Source organism: Apostichopus japonicus, chromosome 21 (assembly GCF_037975245.1).
Source record: "Apostichopus japonicus isolate 1M-3 chromosome 21, ASM3797524v1, whole genome shotgun sequence".
NCBI classification, from domain to species: domain Eukaryota; kingdom Metazoa; phylum Echinodermata; class Holothuroidea; order Aspidochirotida; family Stichopodidae; genus Apostichopus; species Apostichopus japonicus.
The window spans coordinates 20,993,517-21,014,722 of record NC_092581.1 but is presented as its reverse complement, the minus strand read 5'-3'; the positions used below and the strand labels follow the sequence as shown (position 1 = coordinate 21,014,722).

The 21,206-nt window shown below is 36.8% G+C and overlaps 1 protein-coding gene and 1 long non-coding RNA gene across 2 annotated transcripts in view; one reads left to right on the top strand and one right to left on the bottom strand.

Moving 5' to 3' along the window:
- The window catches only part of LOC139963232 (mannosyl-oligosaccharide 1,2-alpha-mannosidase IA-like), a 104,133-nt gene extending 91,450 nt beyond the window's left edge, over positions 1 to 12,683 (top strand). The window contains exon 10 of the mRNA XM_071963836.1: positions 260 to 12,683. Coding sequence (XP_071819937.1) covers positions 260 to 478 — 219 coding nt within the window. The 3' untranslated portion in view covers positions 479 to 12,683. The remainder of the gene's footprint in view (positions 1 to 259) is intronic.
- Positions 6,195 to 20,494, bottom strand: LOC139963258 (uncharacterized). The gene is made up of 3 exons (XR_011791530.1): positions 19,845 to 20,494; positions 7,624 to 15,163; positions 6,195 to 7,323 (listed from the first exon to the last, which is right to left on the bottom strand). It is a non-coding gene; the product is annotated as an uncharacterized lncRNA (long non-coding RNA).
- Positions 20,495 to 21,206: the final 712 nt, after the last annotated feature.

The window sequence follows — 21,206 nt, the reverse complement described above, 5'->3', positions numbered from 1 at the left end:
ACAAATGCATTGTCCATGAAGTTTCTATCTCTGTAGGGTTAACTAGTGGCCGTTATATCTGCAGTGTGGTTATTTGAAACAAACTCTGTTAGACTTTGAAGATATTAACTAGCTTTAATTCTCTGGTTATCTATATATTGCATACAATTTGTGTGGTTGCAAGCTTAAAGAAGTTAACAAATACCTATAATTCCAGCTAATTTTTCTTCAGCCAGTTTACATATATGTAACCTCTTGTTTTGTTTTGTCTGTTTTACAGGCCATAGAAAAGAATTGCAGAGTAGATGCAGGTTTTTCAGGGGTAAAAGACGTCTATGCTTCCAGAGTCGTTCACGATGACGTCCAACAGAGCTTTTTCTTAGCTGAGACTCTAAAGTACTTGTACCTCCTGTATTCTGATGAAGATTTCATATCACTGGACGAGTGGGTCTTCAACACGGAAGCCCATCCTCTGCCTATTAGGAAGAACCTACGGTAGCATCAGAGGAATGAGAGGCGGAGAAAGTGGGGAATAATGAGAAACCAGGTGATATCATCAGAGCAGGATTGAGATAGAAAATGAGGTACGGTCTTATCTCATGTAACTCAGTGGATTGGAGGAAAAATTGCCAAACTTGTAAAAGAGTTGACAGAGAGACGTTAATCAGCGAGGCCCAGAAATCGACAGCGACTCGGGGCTTGAGATCCTGCAAAATGTTCTTGCCAGATGAAAAGCAAGATGGCTGTTAAAAGCATCGTGTCGGTAGAAACAACATCTTGAAATGGGAGATTTGCATAAAGATTGGTTTCAAATGCCAGAGGTCATTTAATTCCATATACCTCAAGTTTTAAAGAAATTAATATGTATTTAAATTCTAGTGGTTTCACTACCTGATCTGATGTTCTATGATTGGACTTCATCAGCGAGATAGGGTAATAATGGAGGGCGGGAGGTGGCAAGAATATGAGAAAGTTATCGCTAAACCTTAGTTTTGTTAAAATTATAAAAGATTGGGTTCAAATTGTAGTGTTCTTGTGAGGGTTGTTTGTTCTTAGTATACCTTAACATCAAGTATGCTTTAACCGACACTAGCTTGTTAATTTATTACTTCAGTGACCTAACAGATGTTCAAAATCTTGAGAGGAGTCAGTTGCTTTCCAAAGCAAAATGCAGTGACAACTTTCATAGCCCAGATGACACACATTCATGCACCTAGCCTAGCAAATTGTGGTTCATTTAATGGTTAATTTTTGGGTGGAGGGTTGTGTGGTGTTGTTCATTGCTGTTTGGTTTGCCACTTACCACCTACAGGAAGTTCAAATGATTTCATATTTGGCAATAGCCTAATTTTAAGAAACGGTTGCTTATGAATTTAAAGGGTACTTTAGTCAGTGTTTGTTCAGCACTGTGTATAAAGAAGTACAGTGTATAAAAGTATAAGATTTTAAATTCAATATCCTACTTTTTGATTAAACCAAGATGATATTTTAATGAAACAGAAATCCTGATAATGAATCCAAAGGTGGGGAATTACTTTAGCTTAAAATTGGACGTAATTACCAATTGTGCCCCCCCCTCCCCCTTCAAGTTTCAGAATTCTGTACATCACAATAATTAACACGACAACAAGAAAGCCGGGGAAAGAATTGAAAGATGAACAAAAAGCCATAAAAAGAATTGAAAAAGACTATGAGTGTGCAGTCATGATCCAGTAACACTTTATATGTCATCTGCATTGCCCAAGTTGCCCCCTACCCCCCAAAAACAAAACAATAAAGAAAGAAATAAAAAAATAAAAATAGTTTGATTACCAGTAGAATATTAATAATGAAACTGTAAGAAGGACAATTTAAATTACTTTTTACAGGTAGCAGTCCATATTAATTCATTCCTTTGCTTTTATGTTAGTTTTTTTTTAGACATATTGTTATTATTATATATTACTGTTAAAAGTTATGTTTTTCTTTTGGCCAGTGATACTGTGTTATCATGTTAGTTAGTCCTGACATGCGTACAGCACACTGATGGTTCAGTAGAAAACAAGATACTACATTGTGTGGTCACACTTCACTTTTGATAAAGTAACATGTGTTTATCTTAATAATTAAGACTTCAATTCATTTACTGTTGTATCTGTATAGCAAAGTCAAGGTATTTTGGTCACTCATTGGCTTCTTTATATATATTGTGTGCAGAAGTTGAAGGGTAGGTGAGCCAGATTTCATATAGAGAATATTTAAAAGAATTTTTTCAATAGTTGGCATTTCAAAGGTAGTTTACACTTTTCTGTTGTAAAGTTTGCTGGAACAAGAATGTACAGCACAAGGCAACCTATTGCTATTATTATTATCACAGCCATGTATACTCACTCTCATTTGCCTGTTTCTTCTTGCTTTCCAAAATTTAAAGTGGTGTTTTCACATTACATGATGGAAGAAATTGGCTAACATTTAGCAATCACAATAATATTTTATATTATAGTAAACTTGAATGGTCATTAAGGAGGGGGAGGGGGGTCCCTTCCAACATTAGCTATTAGAATTTTCTTTCATCGTGATAAACAAATGGTTGACTGAATAGATTGAAAATTCTTGTTAATATGAACCAATCATATGCAACTATCACTACATGCGTATGCAATAACAAATATTCATATCGCCCTCTTTTGTTTATTGTTTCACAGTAATATTTGCTCTGTAGAAGCTTACAGGTCCATTAACAAAAACAATCCAATAACTCTACTTGGGGAGTAAAATTGAGGGAAACAATAGCATAATTTAGACATTAAATGACAAAGAGAGGAAAGGTTGTTACCTTAACTCTGTTGTCTATTGGGATTAAATACTTTGTATATCTGTTGGTAATAGCTTCTGTATCAATAGGGGCTTTGTACTTGCTGCCTGCTTCACCTTTTCAATATTATTATCACTTAATTTTAACTTTAGAATCTACTTTAGGTATTATGGATGCAGTGGGCATTGAATTTAACAACAAGGAATTGTACTGTACAAATGGCTTGATGTTTAGGGTTTGTGCAGTGAGATGATATAGCAAAAACAAGTGTGAAAAATTTGTGAAAAGAGGAATGTTGATATCAAGAGGACTAAAAGACAGAGAATTGGTGATAAAGATAACATCAGGAGAAGAGACAGAACTGATTCAGGGAGTATAAGTCATGTCATGATTCCAATAGTACTTGTCATACTTGTAATATCAGTACAACCTAATGGATATGAATGCAAGAAACACTTCCCTCCATATGTGACCTACAAGTATAACGCTGAAGGTACAAGTACTCAAATTTTGCACTAGAAAATGTACTCTATTTCCCAACGTACTTGAGTACCCGCACTTATTCTAAGTCCATGAGGCAGAGTAAGCGCACAACTGTGCTCTATTTCCCAACGTACTTGAGTACCCGCACTTGTTCTAAGTCTATGAGGCAGAGTAAGCGCACAACTGTACTCTATTTCCCAACGTACTTGAGTACCCGCTCTTATTCTAAGTCCATGAGGCAGAGTAAGCACACAACTGTACTCTATTTCCCAACGTACTTGAGTACCCGCTCTTATTCTAAGTCCATGAGGCAGAGTAAGCGCACAACTGTACTCTATTTCCCAACGTACTTGAGTACTCACACTTATTTTAAGTCCATGAGGCACAACTGTACTAGATGACTTCTTTGTCATCATAGATTCCAAACTAACCAAGTAAGATACTTGTTCATATCCATGATGGTGTACAACTACAGTATGCTAGAATACTGAGGCACTAAAAATCTGCTTTAGTCTACCAAATCCTATTCATGCAAAATCCAACATCTGCAAAGGTTTCAAGGAAAGAAATAAAATCCCCTCCCCTCCCCCTCTTTATTGGAGTATCAGGATTTCAATAATGTCGTCACAGGACATTCCTGAGTCCGAATGATGTAAACTTTTAACAAGCTGGACAAAGTCACGTTTGACATGTGCCTTTTGAACCGTGAAATGTTTTCATTACTTGTAAGTGTGCACAACCCTGTTCATTAGTTCAATTTGTTTACATGCAGTGTTGATTTGGGATCTGGGCATTTATCATTTCTGAACATTCTGTGCTGTAATCCTGGTTTTACTCTTTTTTTTTTCTTTTTAGTCTAGTGTCATCTTCTTGTAGGGGGTCATCTTCCTTAGGGGGTCATTTTCCTGGAGGGGGTCATGTTCCTGGGGGGTCACGTTCCTGGGGGGTCACGTTCCTGGGGGGTCACGTTCCTGGGGGGGTCATGTTCCTGGAGGGGGTCATGTTCCTGGGGAGAGTATCTTACTTGAGGGTTATAGTTGAAGCTGCATGTAGAGTTTGAAAGTCTAATAGATGACCACCAAGTGAATGATTTTTCTATAGTTCAAGAGTATATTACAAACTATTTTTTCTGAGATCTATGAAAGTAATATCCACAAAAGATCCTCTTCTTACCAGGTGTATTTAGTGACATCTAGACTTCTTAATTATGTTGATATTTTTAAATTTGTGATCCACATGTCTCATGAATTTATCAATGAGCTTCCATTATCACCTTGAAATTGGTAAGTCTTTTTTTTTTCAACCAAAACTATGGACAAAGCTGCTTTAATTTGTCCTTTGTCAGTTTCATAATGAACATCCTGCAAAAGACATCCTCTAAACTTGCTTTGGCAGGTTATGAATTCTAACACTATAAGCTGGCAGTGTTATGAGTTTTTACCTTACAAGTAAATTTCATTTCCAATCATTTTAGAAAATTTTAAAAGAAAAGTTTGTTGCTAGGGAGCCAAAGATCATGATGACAACTAAATCTTACATCTGTTCCAATGGAGCAAAATAATTAGTTGAGAGGAATTCAGTCACATCCTCTGAGGTCCCTACCATCCCACCCCCCACATCCTCCCCAGCCTCCCACATGTCACATCCTTTCCACACCCCACATCCTCCCACACCCCACATTTCCCCCCCACCCCTGAAACGTATTTAATCCTACCCTGCTTGTCCACCTTCACTCATTGGAAGGTGCTAAAAATGTTGATCTTCATTGTAAAGGACTTAGTGTTGAATTAATATCCAGACTCAATATTCATTAAAATATCATATCAATAATAATCATCTAAATTGTATGAAAATCAAAGCAAAAATTTAAATGCTTTAGAGTTTAATTCAAAAACATGTTCCGTCATTGGTCGTCCTTATAATTCAGTAATAATTCAGCATGTATCTGCTTTGCTTTGATAACTGGTGTTGTTTTTCCAGTCATGGTGTCATGTATCTGCTTTGATAACTGGTGTTGTTTTTCCAGTCATGGTGTCATGTATCTGCTTTGATAACTGGTGTTGTTTTTCCAGTCATGGTGTCATGTATCTGCTTTGATAACTGGTGTTGTTTTTCCAGTCATGGTGTCATGTATCTGCTTTGATAACTGGTGTTGTTTTTCCAGTCATGGTGTCATGTATCTGCTTTGATAACTGGTGTTGTTTTTCCAGTCATGGTGTCATGTATCTGCTTTGATAACTGGTGTTGTTTTTCCAGTCATGGTGTCATGTATCTGCTTTGATAACTGGTGTTGTTTTTCCAGTCATGGTGTCATGTATCTGCTTTGATAACTGGTGTTGTTTTTCCAGTCATGGTGTCATGTATCTGCTTTGATAACTGGTGTTGTTTTTCCAGTCATGGTGTCATGTATCTGCTTTGATAACTGGTGTTGTTTTTCCAGTCATGGTGTCATGTATCTGCTTTGATAACTGGTGTTGTTTTTCCAGTCATGGTGTCATGTATCTGCTTTGATAACTGGTGTTGTTTTTCCAGTCATGGTGTCATGTATCTGCTTTGATAACTGGTGTTGTTTTTCCAGTCATGGTGTCATGTATCTGCTTTGATAACTGGTGTTGTTTTTCCAGTCATGGTGTCATGTATCTGCTTTGATAACTGGTGTTGTTTTTCCAGTCATGGTGTCATGTATCTGCTTTGATAACTGGTGTTGTTTTTCCAGTCATGGTGTCATGTATCTGCTTTGATAACTGGTGTTGTTTTTCCAGTCATGGTGTCATGTATCTGCTTTGATAACTGGTGTTGTTTTTCCAGTCATGGTGTCATGTATCTGCTTTGATAACTGGTGTTGTTTTTCCAGTCATGGTGTCATGTATCTGCTTTGATAACTGGTGTTGTTTTTCCAGTCATGGTGTCATGTATCTGCTTGCTTTGATAACTGGTGTTGTTTTTCCAGTCATGGTGTCATGTATCTGCTTTGCTTTGATAACTGGTGTTGTTTTTCCAGTCATGGTGTCATGTATCTGCTTTGATAACTGGTGTTGTTTTTCCAGTCATGGTGTCATGTATCTGCTTTGATAACTGTGGTGTTGTTTTTCTGGTCATGGTGTCATTGCTGTTAGTACAGGTGTTGCTTTTGCCAGCTTTGGTGTTGTTTGTTAAGTTATTGTATATATGAATGAGGTATATTTCTTTCATTAAAAAAAGAAACATTATCTTCAAGAAAGTTTTTATGTTTAAGTTGGACTTCAGAAAGGTACTCAAAACACTTTTATGAGTCACGAGAAAACATGCTTCAAATGGAATGACATATATTCATTCACTAGTTATGCTGGTGCTTTTGCTAGTTATGTTACTATCTTTACTTGGTTGAGTTCTTTCAGTAAAAATACAACCTGTACCTTTAAGAAACACTTTGACAGTTGTACAGGTTGGACCCCAGGATGGATAAAATCACCTCATGAGTGAGTGAAGGCAAACTTATGTCAAATAGGAAAATGCTTTTTCTTCTACTAGTTATACTGTTGCTTTTACTAGTTATACTGTTGCTTTTACTAGTTATTCTGTTGCTTTTACTAGTTATACTGTTGCTTTTACTAGTTATACTGTTGCTTTTACTAGTTATACTGTTGCTTTTACTAGTTATACTGTTGCTTTCACTAGTATTGGTTTGGTTTATTTAGTTACTACAGGACATGAAGGTAAACCTCTCTTAAATTGGTTCACTTCTTTTCAGTAAAACCAGAACTTTTATCTTTGTATGGGTGAACAATATTTCAACTTCAACTACAGAATGATGCAAGAAATATTCACTGGTGATACAAAAATATGTGTCAATTTATTCAGATATTTGCTGATATCAGGGAGTAATGCTTCACTTGTAACTTTGTTTCGTTTTTGGATGGCTTGCATCTCTCTCTTCTGTGCATAGCTTTCTTCATCTTGTTTGTGTTAATCAGCTCCTACACCCAGACTGATGTAATTCAACAACAACAACAATGATGAAGTATTTATATTTTCATATTTCCTATCAAGTGAACTTCTTTTCTTTCACTGTTGTAGTTGGTTCTCACCTTTGTCCAGAACCCTTCCCTTTTCTTTCACTGTTGTAGTTGGTTCTCACCTATGTCCATAACCCTTCCCTTTTCTTTCACTGTTGTAGTTGGTTCTCACCTTTGTCCATAACCCTTCCCTTTTCTTTCACTGTTGTAGTTGGTTCTCACCTTTGTCCATAACCCTTCCCTTTTCTTTCACTGTTGTAGTTGGTTCTCACCTTTGTCCATAACCCTTCCCTTTTCTTTCACTGTTGTAGTTGGTTCTCACCTTTGTCCAGAACCCTTCCCTTTTCTTTCACTGTTGTAGTTGGTTCTCACCTTTGTCCATAACCCTTCCTCAGGCAGGGGCACAATAAACAAAAACAAAACAAACAAACAACAAACAAAATACAAATATAGGGACGAAAAGAGAAGTTCAAATGATTTGTATTTTTGACTTTTCTGTTATCTGATTGGTTACACTCATTACCTGGGTCTACCTCCTGTGATGTGTATGTGATAGCTATGTCTATGACGTGCATTGTTTGCTGCAAGTTCACAGTTAGGGCCAAATGTATCAACTTCATATATATATATATATATATATATATATATATATATATATATATATATATAAATATCTCAATATTGGTATGTAGAAGGTATCGACTGTAAATTTCACTGGAATGCTTAGACTATACTCATTTATACACATTTAAGTTGACCTCTGAACTATCTTTTCAATTACATTAAATTACAACATTTTGGACAAGAATTGCTAGTTTAAAGTAACAATATTGGTATTTGCTTTATTAAAAAGCTAACATGGCTTATATTTGGAGTTTAAGTACAATAAACAGTCATTTATATGAGCCAGATGGACCTCTGTAGTGTCTGCTGCAACCACACATCATTGCTGCTGTGTTTTTTTTGGTTGGGATGCTGTTTTTTTTTTGGTTGGGAGAGGGAGAGGGGGGGGGGCTTTTGTTAGGAGACTGGTTGCTCTGTAGGGATCTTAACAAAATGCTGTTATATTTGATAGCTCTACTAAAGAGTTGATTTGGTTAGTAATAGAGGTGTTACCTTTGACAACACCCATAAGGAATCACACAAAGTATAAAAACCATCTGGATAGTACATAAGTAAGTAAGAGTTTTAACAATGTTATCAATAAATTCAACAGTTGTATGACCACCATGAAACCATCTGGATAGTACATAAGTAAGTAAGAGTTTTAACAATGTTATCAATAAATTCAACAGTTGTATGACCACCATGAAACCATCTGGATAGTACATAAGTAAGTAAGAGTTTTAACAATGTTATCAATAAATTCAACAGTTGTATGACCACCATGAAACCATCTGGATGGTACATAAGTAAGTAAGAGTTTTAACAATGTTATCAATAAATTCAACAGTTGTATGACCACCATGAAACCATCTGGATGGTACATAAGTAAGTAAGAGTTTTAACAATGTTATCAATAAATTCAACAGTTGTATGACCACCATGAAACCATCTGGATAGTACATAAGTAAGTAAGAGTTTTAACAATGTTATCAATAAATTCAACAGTTGTATGACCACCATGAAACCATCTGGATAGTACATAAGTAAGTAAGAGTTTTAACAATGTTATCAATAAATTCAACAGTTGTATGACCACCATGAAAGTCAATAATGTCATCGAAATAGATTTTATGAATATTCAATATACAAGTAATGAATGTACCAACTAGAGAAACTAATTCATCGTGCACATTAATTGATCATATTTGACAATATAAGTAAAACTTCAACCTCTTGAAAACTCTGTTTGTTTCAAAGGTTTAACGTTGATGCCTTAGTGCGGATTATTTATGAAGAGGCTTTTAAATAAACAACATGATGACAAACTTAAATATTTGAAAAGAATAGTTTTTACTAGTTAGGCTGCCAGAAACATAAAAGGACTTTCCTACAGTACTAATTTGATAAGGGTAAAGTTTACAGGGAGTGTATTCACTGTCTGGTCATGAGAAAGTTTATGCTGCTACATTTAATTGGGGAGAAAAAGAGAGTGTTTTGTTTGGTTCGCATCATCAGAGTAAATACATAAAGCCCATGGGACCTAACTTAACCAAACCAGTATACTATTTAAAGTGAATGTTAGACCCTTTTTGGTAAAGTAGTATTGTATGTGGTGGAAGCCTCACTTGCCCAGCAAGTTTTAAGTTATGCATTCTGTGAGTATTAAGTCATCTTTTATTTAAGTTGTTGGTCACTGAAGTGTAAAGAATAAGTGTCACTTAATTGAATTATATCTTTTAATCCAAGGTTGGAATTTGGAAGGGCAGGGGAGGGGCAGGAGGTGAGAGAAGGGTACATAATGGAATTTTGGAATTCATTTAAGTTTTCATGTTTGTGTTCTACCTAACAAATGATGTAGATAGCAAAAAGCCAAAGATATTGTACAAGAGTAAGCTAAAGTTATTAATATTAATGAAGATATTGTACAAGAGTAAGCTACAGTAATTAATATTAATGAAGATATTGTACAAGAGTAAGCCACAGTAATTAATATTAATGAAGATATTGTACAAGAGTAAGCTAAAGTTATTAATATTAATGAAGATATTGTACAAGAGTAAGCTACAGTAATTAATATTAATGAAGATATTGTACAAGAGTAAGCCACAGTAATTAATATTAATGAAGATATTTTACAAGAGTAAGCTAAAGTTATTAATATTAATGAAGATATTGTACAAGAGTAAGCTAAAGTTATTAATATTAATGAAGATATTTTACAAGAGTAAGCTACAGTAATTAATATTAATGAAGATATTGTACAAGAGTAAGCCACAGTAATTAATATTAATGAAGATATTTTACAAGAGTAAGCTAAAGTTATTAATATTAATGAAGATATTGTACAAGAGTAAGCTACAGTAATTAATATTAATGAAGATATCGTACAAGAGTAAACTAAAGTTATTAATATTAATGAAGATATTGTACAAGAGTAAACTAAAGTTATTAATATTAATGAAGATATTGTACAAGAGTAAACTAAAGTTATTAATATTAATGAAGATATTGTACAAGAGTAAGCTACAGTAATTAATATTAATGAAGATATTTTACAAGAGTAAACTAAAGTTATTAATATTAATGATTTTAATATGCAAGAGATGGTTGGTATGTGAACATCTCTGATAAGTTAAAGGAACAACTTTAATGAAGTTGTATAGATAAGTTAAAATGGTTGCTTTTGTAGTTTTCAATCTCTGGGGAAGAATGAAGAGAACTTGTCAGACATCTAAAGGTTCATTAACGACAACCAACGTGAGAGAGCCTGACCAACCACCTCAGGAAGATTTGTTATTGTTCTTGAAATGTGTCTATGAGGACAAACGATTGTAGAGGGTGGATATTTCAATGCTTGGGAGGGGAATGGATAGGTATTGTGAGGCACAGACTGAAAGGATACCTTTGTGATGATGACTCGTTCAGTGTGTTTGAAGCCTCTTTGGGTGGTGAATGGTAAGGGTAGGGAAGGGAAGTGAAAATATTTAAGATCTGTTAAAAAAAATCCTAAAGTATGAAAGAACAACATCTCTGTGACAAAAATAGTAAAAAGGTAAATTTAAGATAAATTTTGACACATTGATTCTTCATTTGGGTGCTTTCATAAATGTTTTTGCACAATATTTACAGGGTTGGTTTACAGAAAAATCTCTGTACTAAATGTCTGGGTTTGGTATTAAACATTCCTTTTCTGTCACTTTTATTAACCTTTGTCATTTGTATGCAATTTTCTTCTCACATTCTGTTCATTTGTAGTGAGTGGGTAGTGATTAGTTAATGAGTTAAACAGAGAATAGGAAATAACAGTGTGTACTGATGGGATGATCGTATAAGATCAGATAATCTCCTGAGACTGCTACACAGCTATCTGATAATAGATCAGATTATGGATCAGATAATCTCCTGAGACTGTTAGAGAGCTATCAGATAATAGATCAGATAATCTCCTGAGACTGCTACACTGCTATCTGATAATAGATCAGATTATGGATCAGATAATCTCCTGAGACTGCTACACAGCTATCTGATAATAGATCAGATTATGGATCAGATAATCTCCTGAGACTGCTACACAGCTATCTGATAATAGATCAGATTATGGATCAGATAATCTCCTGAGACTGTTAGAGAGCTATCTGATAATAGATCAGATAATCTCCTGAGACTGTTAGACAGCTATCTGATAATAGATCAGATTATGGATCAGATAATCTCCTGAGACTGTTAGAGAGCTATCAGATAATAGATCAGATAATCTCCTGAGACTGCTAGACAGCTATCTGATAATAGATCAGATTATGGATCAGATAATCTCCTGAGACTGTTAGACAGCTATCTGATAATAGATCAGATTATGGATCAGATAATCTCCTGAGACTGTTAGCGAGCTATCTGATAATAGATCAGATAATCTCCTGAGACTGCTACACTGCTATCTAATAATAGATCAGATTATGGATCAGATAATCTCCTGAGACTGTTAGAGAGCTATCTGATAATAGATCAGATAATCTCCTGAGACTGCTAGACAGCTATCTGATAATAGATCAGATTATGGATCAGATAATCTCCTGAGACTGTTAGACAGCTATCTGATAATAGATCAGATTATGGATCAGATAATCTCCTGAGACTGTTAGAGAGCTATCAGATAATAGATCAGATAATCTCCTGAGACTGCTAGACAGCTATCTGATAATAGATCAGATTATGGATCAGATAATCTCCTGAGACTGTTAGAGAGCTATCTGATAATAGATCAGATAATCTCCTGAGACTGCTAGACAGCTATCTGATAATAGATCAGATTATGGATCAGATAATCTCCTGTCTGTCATATTTGTCATGCAAATTTAGCCACTAAGAGAACAAACAAAAAGAGATCAAGGAGTAATTAATTTTTTATTCTTTTTTTTAATTTCTTAATAATCTAAAAATCTAGTATGTGAGAACAGATCAAATAATAAGGAAAATAGAACAAACATAACACATACTTTAATATTAAGAAGTCTAAAATAATTTCACTTACACATTTATTTCTGTGTCCTTCTCACAATTTGCTTTACTTTCCATGCTTTAATTTCCCCTACATTTTGTTTGAAGGTTTAAATGGAGGGATTGTGGTAGCACCAAGGGTTAAACTATATAAAGTAGGGACTAGGGGTTTATTAAAGTTTAATATGAATTAATTTGGTGACTTATTAATTAGTCAATGAGAAACAAACAATATCTCATAATGTATATTTTAATCTTAAACGTGATGCTGCATGCATCATCATATGTAAATTACAGAAATGTATGCAAATAAATTCATTTTTTATAACTAATCACATTTCTTATTTTCTTTTTCTTTTGTTTGTCAATTCTTCAACAATGTTTTGTTTCACCAGCAAGACTGAAGAACATATTTGATTCGTGAATTGTGATTAGTTGCTGTCTTATCTCCTATGAATATCATTCCAGAAATAAATATATGAAGACCAAAAAACTTTTTCTCTATTTCTATGATAAGGACAGATTTACCAGCACCATCTTACTCTCAAAAACATTAACGAAGGTTGTAAAAAACAAGAATATTCAGAAAGAGAATATTTAGAGGAATGTAGCAGAACTGTAAAAGTGAGATAAGTATAAGAAGGTCAAACTTCATGACGATTATATATCCAGTTTCACTTTGAAGGCAAGTAACACAGCCAAAGTTTTTGCTTTCAGATGTTTCAGTTGTGGGATTTTTTGCGTATTAATTGTACCATAACCAATGGTGGACCCAACATATCTCAGAAGAGGGTTCCTGGCACGGACTAGTGCCTGGTTGACGCCAATACACTTCTAGTGGTGCATAAAGAAATTATCGGATCACACGTAAGCGCCAAATTTTCCCCACTATGCAACCTGTTTTAAAAGAGAATGGATTTTAGCTAATTATTAGGTTCCAAAATGTTTATAATTTGTGTGCCTGGGTCCATCCTTAGACCCAACTCTGATAACTGCAAATAATATTCTGCATACTGGCGGATTAAACCATATAAGGTTTGTCTTTAGAATCAGCTTTATTACAGTTTAAACTCTAAACATGTAGGAAACTATGATTTTGTTGTTTAGTGCAGCTTGATACCCCCCCCCCCCCCTCCCGATTAATTCGTCCATACATTTGGAAGGAAAGTATAACTCTTTTATTATACTTTTCAACACTGAACTGCCACATTCCACACAAAAACAAGCATTTCTTTATAAGGGAACTAATCAGGTTTCAGGTTTAATCGTGAAGCCAAAAACAATCCTAAAGGTTATGTTTTTTTTTTGTTTTTTTTTTTTAATTTCCGAATCATGGCTCAATGCATGTGACTGTTTCAGCACTATGGACACTCATAGTTGCACGTAGGCATATTGCCGGCAAATTGGCACCGTAAAGCGTTCATGATACTAATAACATCTGAAAGTGTTTGTATATAGCCGCAGCACTTGACCCTGACACACTCAACATTTGGTTTCTTGCCCACAATGTAGCTCCCCTTGTTCCGTGAACAAGTTTCATACTAGGTTCATCTTAAAGGCTAAACCTATCTTGAAGTAAATTTGCTTTCTCCTATAAGAAATAAAGAGAGATTGATTTCCCTTGACAAAGATATCTTTTAAACGGTATTATTGTGCAGATTGATCAACTAATGTTCCTTATAAAAATTTCAAGTATTATGATGGCAGTAAACCAGCAGTGATATAGACAATGAATTAATTGTTTCATAAAAAAAAAAAGGTTCATCGTACAAAAGTAGAACCATTCGATCCCACCAAAGGTGGCGATTCTGGACAAATTCCTTCAATCTCCTCTCTCAAGTAAAGTTCTTTTCTGGCTCTTTCCTGACCGGGCTTCTTTAATACGCTCTTTAGTGGGAGAATCTAAGGTTAGACGGCCTGCTTGAATGAAATCCATGGAAACCTGAAAACCTAGACGTCTCTGCAACAGAAGAACCACTGATATACGTTCCATTTTGAAAGAGTGAAAGGCAGTTTTGGGGTTCCAAGAACAAGAGTATAGGCTCAGTGGCGGTTCGAGAGTGAGGGAGATGGGGTGCTAATTCACCGTTACTTCATCTAACAGACCGTTTAGGCTGCACCATGAATGTAACATGGCACCATCATATATCTGGCGTGGAATTTGGCTGTTAATTTGAGTACCAGAATATTCACTTGTTAGTGAAATAAAACAGACTACTGAAGGCATAGCTTTGCTGCCATTCAATTATGCATGCGACCCATATATAAATTGCGAGCATTTTTTGAATATTATATGATTGGCACTCAAGACGCTCTAGATAAAGCACCCATGCACCGGCATTTTCTCTGTTGAGGACACAATATCTTTTGATTTCCTATTTTAAGGGCTCGTTTGGTTTACTGATTGCAAATTTTATATTAACACTGGCCGCTTCGCCAACCTATGGTCGACGGCCGTCTTCAGCGGATCAGTGCATGGCTGTTATTATTTTCTTTATCGGTCCTTGACAATATTCCCCCTGTTGCCCGGAGTTTGAACGGCCTAGCTACGCCACTGACCCTTTCTATTACTGCTCCAGCCTGTCCTACGTTAAAATGTTAAGATAAAAAGGAAAGTTGCAAATCGAAACGTAAGAAGAACATCAGTGGGGATGTACAATGCATGTCACTGAACTATATACATTATTTCGCTGTTTCGTTGCTGGGTCACTACCTTTGCTGTGCAGGCAATGACTGATAAGATGGCGGAAGTAATGTTTCACATTCCTCATAAGACGGCAACGTCCCATCATCCTTAGCGTCAACATCGCACCTGTAAACAAACATACATAATTTAGTCAATATTCCGCGATTTTGAATTGTTTAATATGTTTGAAAACTTATTGTTAAATCTATTTTTAATAAAATAAATTTGTTCACTATATTTTAAAATAGCAGAGAATTGGATATACAGGGATCGCCACCAATTATAATGACTGGATAGCTCCGTTGGTAGAAGGGCGTATGGAAAGCCGTTTTAACATTTAATAAGGAATTTCAGATATCTCGAAATAATTTCAGATATCTCAAATTAAATTACAGATATCTCCAATTTATTTAAGATATCTACAAATAATTGCAGATATCTTAAAATCAATTTCAGATATCTCGAAATACAAGGGAATTTCAGATATCTGAAATTGAATTCGAGACATCTCGAATTCAATTGCAGATATCTCGAATTCAATTTCAGATATCTCGAATTCAATTTCAGATATCTGGAATTCAATTTCAGATATCTGAAATAGAATTTTAGATATCTCGAATTCAATTTCAGATATCTCGAATTCAATTTCAGATATCTGAAATAGAATTTCAGATATCTCGAATTCAATTACAGATATCTGAAAATACCCGATTAAATGTTAAAATGGCTTTCCATACGTGCCATTTTAACATTTAATCGGGAATTTCTGCATATGCATTACAGATATCTGGAATTCAATTGCAGATATCTCGAATTCAATTTCAGATATCTCGAATTAAATTTGCAGATATCTTGAATTCAATTTCAGATATCTCGAATTCAGTTTCAGATATCTCGAATTCAATTTCAGATATCTCGAATTTAATTTCAGATATCTGAAATAGAATTTCAGATATCTCGAATTCAATTTCGGATATCTCGAATTCAATTTCAGATATCTCGAATTCAATTTCAGATATCTGAATTAGAATTTCAGATATCTCTAAATCTATATTAGATATCTCGAATTCAATTTCAGATATCTGAAATAAAATTTCAGATATCTCGAATTCAATTTAAGATATCTCGAATTTAATTTTAGATATCTGAAATAGAATTTTAGATATCTAAAATAAGAAACAATTTAAGATATCTGAAATTCCCGATTAAATGTTAATATGGCTTTCCATAAGCGGAACCTATGATTCTGCAGTCACTTGTTCGAATCCTGTCCTAGCTATAAAAATCCATGCTATTTTCAAATGTGTTTATGATAGCCCCATTCACCCAGTTTTCCGTTTTTCAAATGTTCTTGTTCTGTTCACACTTATTATTTATGTATATAAAATAGCCACCCATTGTGAATGTATACTGTTACGAGAAAGAACCTTCACTTTTCTCGTGTGTACATATTTTCTACCTTGCTTTTTTTACCGTTATATGATGTTTCTTTGTTTAATGTTTAAGCAGGGAGGTCCCTGGAATGTAAGCAAGTTTGTTTTTCTAGTGTATAATTGTATTGCTGCAGTGGCGTAGGAAGGTACTTTTGAGTGGGGGGGGGGGCTGAAGACTGATGGCCGGCCTGGGGGAGGGGTCTAAGGGGAGGGGGTGTCCCCCCCCTAGGAATTTTTTTGCATTTCCAGGTGGCCTCAGATGCAATTTGGTGCAATATAGCACACTTCAACCCACCCACTCCATTTTGTATATAATTTTGCATTTTCACCTGGCCTTAGATGCAATTTGGTGCTCCAAATGAGATTTTTTTCTCATTTGGAAATGAAAAAGGGGTTTTCTGACTTGCGAAGCGGGGGCGGAATGATACTTCCGCCCTCCATATTTTTCACTGGGGGGGGCTGGCGCCCCGGAGCCCCCCGGTTCCTACGCCCTTGTATTGCTGGCTGCGAGAGAGTTGGTTCTACCTGCCGGGTTTATGTAGTCTGGTGGACATGGTAGCCTTTGATCTTTTCGTATACGGGGAAGCTACTATAGAGGTGCATAGACGGTGTGTCTGGGGCAAGCTCATGTATGTAGTCTCTAGGTGGAGAGCATTGACTGTTTCTAATTGGGTTCAAGTACGTGGCAATCTTACCGGCTATGTCTTAATTGGTCAGTAACTCGTGTATAGGTTTCTACACAGTTACGGGGCGTTCATAATGCCGTGCAAGTAGAGCGTATACAGACATTAATTGAACAAGTTGCTAGACAGCATCCTTGCCGAATTTTATATAGGCTAGTTTGTCAGAGGCGTTATTTGATTTCTGCAAAATATCGGCTTGATGCACGCTGTAGCTGCGCTGCGTAAACTGCTTGTGCGGTAGCAATGTGGTCGTCTCGTATAGGATTCGCGGGCTGACGCATTCCGGCAGCCGCGCTGCGTTGTCCTTGACGCAATGCGTATAGTTTAGCTGCGCTACTAGGCAACCTGCGCATTACAGAATAGCTGCGCCATGATAGGAGTCGTTAATTTACGCCACCAGTGTGTCATGTTTTAGTCATTAAGGTATTACTTCTTGTATATATTTATTTGTTTATTACACTGCGAAAGATGTACGACAGGTCAATTTTATAGACAAGTATACTTATAAAACTCAAAAGGCACCGTTAGTGTATTTTATTCAACGGCCTCCTCGAGTCTCTACCTACAACCCCCCCTCCCCTACATACCAACCGGGTACTTCACCCCACTACCGGAACGGACAGAAAGTGGCGTCGCTAAGGGGTGGCCTGGGTGCACGTGCTCTCCCAAAAGTAATCGTGCCACCCAGGTGCCCCCCCCCCCAGATGTGATTTGTAGTGTTAGAAAAAAGGACTCAAACAAAAACTATTTTTACAAAGGACGAAACGTATTATGTTCAGCAGAACAACTTCTTTCCACCGACCATCACAATAACCAGTTGTTTTCTCACTAACAAGGTCACAGAGGCCCCGGCGTGAACCGTCAGTGCTTGAACTTCACCACTACCCTGCATGAATTAAATTTCAATTTTCAACACACTTCTTCACGTTGTAAACATTCCCCAGACCCGTCACGCAGGCAGAAGCCCGCCGTACGGAACTTGGCAAGTTGACAGAAGCGTAATTCGAAACAAAGTTTGCGTTTGTTCGGAAACATATATATATATATATACAGTGGCGGCGGAACCGGGGGGGGGGGGCTTGGGGGGGCTCAGCCCCCCCAATGAAAAAGTTGAGGGGGCAAATGCATGATAAGCCCCCCCAATATTTACCAAGGTTCCGAAAAGTGCATCTGCCCATTTTTCAATGCATACTTGTCGATCTGTCCGATGCACACGTATACTATATAGGTGTAATAATTTTAGTAATTGCTGGGGGACCCTCGGCCCGTCCCCTGGCTATAGACCACATTGTCACCCCAACCGCGTCTTCACGCCCCGTGCAAAGTGGAAGAAGTTAGTGTGAGTACCGGTAAGCGTAACACAACTTTGTCTTAGGCCAATGACTTGCCTCATTTTCAGTCAGTTCTCCAACATCCCCTTACTTAGTGGCGGAGCGTCCATATATACAGTCAGGGACGGATGGCCCCCCCCCCCCCTGACGGACTCAAATGGACTGCTGGCGCCCTTTTCAGCTTTTCACTACTTTTTTACTTATTCGCGATTATTGACTATTTTATTGCGCTCTAGTATACCTATTGACATTTGTCATATTCTGTTGGTGTAATTTTCCGACAAAATGGCGACGACACCTATTTATTCTCCATTTATCTGCAAATTAGTAAGGCCCGAAAGGGTGATTTCCTGCAATCTAGGGAGTGTCTTTACTCAAAAATTTCTGACCGCTCCGCGCCAACCTGTGGTGGCGCTACGCTTAGATAGTGTCGAAAGCGCCCCTACAGACTATTCTTGCCCCCCCTCCGACCAATACCCCTAGCTCCGCCACTGCCCTTACTACACTCAAAAACGTCTTTGCGAGTACACTTCGAGTAATAGCTACTCTCTTAAAACACAATCGAATATACAAATTACAATGTTTTTACAGACTTTCGTGCAATCTGAGAAATTGCAGGCTTGAGACCCATATTCTAGGGGTAGGTATTCGAAGCATAAAACACTCGGGAAGTGCCGTTTCCGGCCATCTGGGGGTTTGAAAAAAACCCAAAATTTTCTTGTACGCTCCGCGCCAACCGATGGTGGCGCTCCGCTTAGATAGTGTCCACACATTAGCCCCCCCAATAATTTTTCCGTTCCGCCGCGCCTGTATATATATATATATATATATATATATATATATATATATATATATATATATATATATATATATATATATATATATATATAGCTATACTTTACTAATTGTGACATCATTGCCTTCTCTGTTTTATGTGATGTTCAAATTTTAACTGTAGGTAGAGCTTTTCTGTATTGTCGAAAATGTCCGAAAGCTCATGATTACCTAAACTAACAACCATTAGTCTTTCCGAGTAAGATTTCGTAAATTTCCCAGTCGAATGATTGCTAGATGGCAAGTTATTTAGGATTTCATCGCATCAATAAAGTCAATTTTAATTTCCATCTGATAATTTCATAGTACTTAACACTCGCACGCAGGAAGCAAATTTTCTTTCCACTGGTGGACCAGATTTCAAAAAGAAAGGGGGTGAATCAAGGAGGGGTGGTCCTTGCGTCCTTCAAGTCGACCCATCAACCCATCCTCCCCGCATCCTAAACCTTGAGAAATTGAAATTTTAGACGTAGAATGGTGCCTTTCTTAAGTATATTTGGTTAAATAGTTGATATTTGAGGCTTACCTTTGATGTAAGGAATTATTCGACGCATGGCCTAAGCTGCTAGTAAGCTCGTTTGTATTATGGAGACGTTTATCGCTTGACCATTTATTGAGGCGACTACCGTGTCCATTGAGCTTGGTACCATCCGCACATCCGTTGTGCCTAGTAGAACGTCTCCCGAAATCATTTACTTTGGATTGATGTGTGTAAGTCGCAGAAGTCAAACAGGCTGTATTCGGCACACCAGGAGGAACTATTGATATCCCAGCAACAGGGTTATTATTCCACAGAGATAATAATGAATTCACGAACGACTGTTTCTCCTGGTTAGTACCTCTAATTCCTGCCATTATTCAGAATAAGGACTCGGAAATGCTGATCTCTAACGTGAAGAAATTTTAACAGCTATAGGTATATCTTGGTTTAGTGTAATTAAGCTATATTACGATCGACTTGATCGCCACGATTGAAATCGCCAGTGTGATTAATTCACGTTGTTTTTGTACTTAGTTTTGTAATCCGTCGTAAATGATTTGCGTTCAAGTAGTTCCAAGCCATTCATCGAGGGACTTTCCCTTCCCCTATACAAATTACAATATACCCTACGCAGTATTACTTTTCCGCGTAATTTGCGTTCCAGGTATTACCATTTGTAATATGATAACCTTACCAGCACAGCCCGCTGTGCAGTCGACCTTAGGACTAGTGGTAAAAACAGACCTCTATGGTAATACTTTCAGTATCTTGATGATCAGTTAACTTATTGATGCACGAGGGAAGCGGTTTCTTCCTGACGGCGGTTTTGCTTCCGAGAAACTCGCCTAGCTAGGTTCATGCAAAGGACAGACTTTAATATTATCAGTAATCGAGGTAACCCTCAGGCAAATAATAAGTGAGATACTCGAACTCCAAGAAACAATCAAGTTGAAGTCCAGACGCGGATCTGTGTGGGTGTGTGTGTGTGGGGGGGGGGGTGGATCGAGTGGCGGGGGGGGGGGGTAGGATGATGTACACCTGCGCTTTTCAAAATGAAAAGCAGTCATAAGCATAACATTGCGTGTAGTACTGATTATAGGCCTGCTTTTAGTGTAAACGTCTCATAATTATTTATTTCACATCTTAATTGAAGTTCGCTTTAACTTCGAAAGTAAGGCTGGGAGGAATTTCATATGTAATATGCAGATCCACCTTTGTGAGCACAGGAATATAAATTTGTGTGGAGGTCATAGGTCATTTGAGGCAGTTTAACGTGAAAAGTTCTCATGTGAAATCACTAAGTCTGTCGGTTTCCAAATTTTTGTGTGGACATTCTGCTTACGAGCAAGGCTTCACAAACAAACACAAGCACGCACATATGATGGTGAAAGCATAACCACCAGAGTA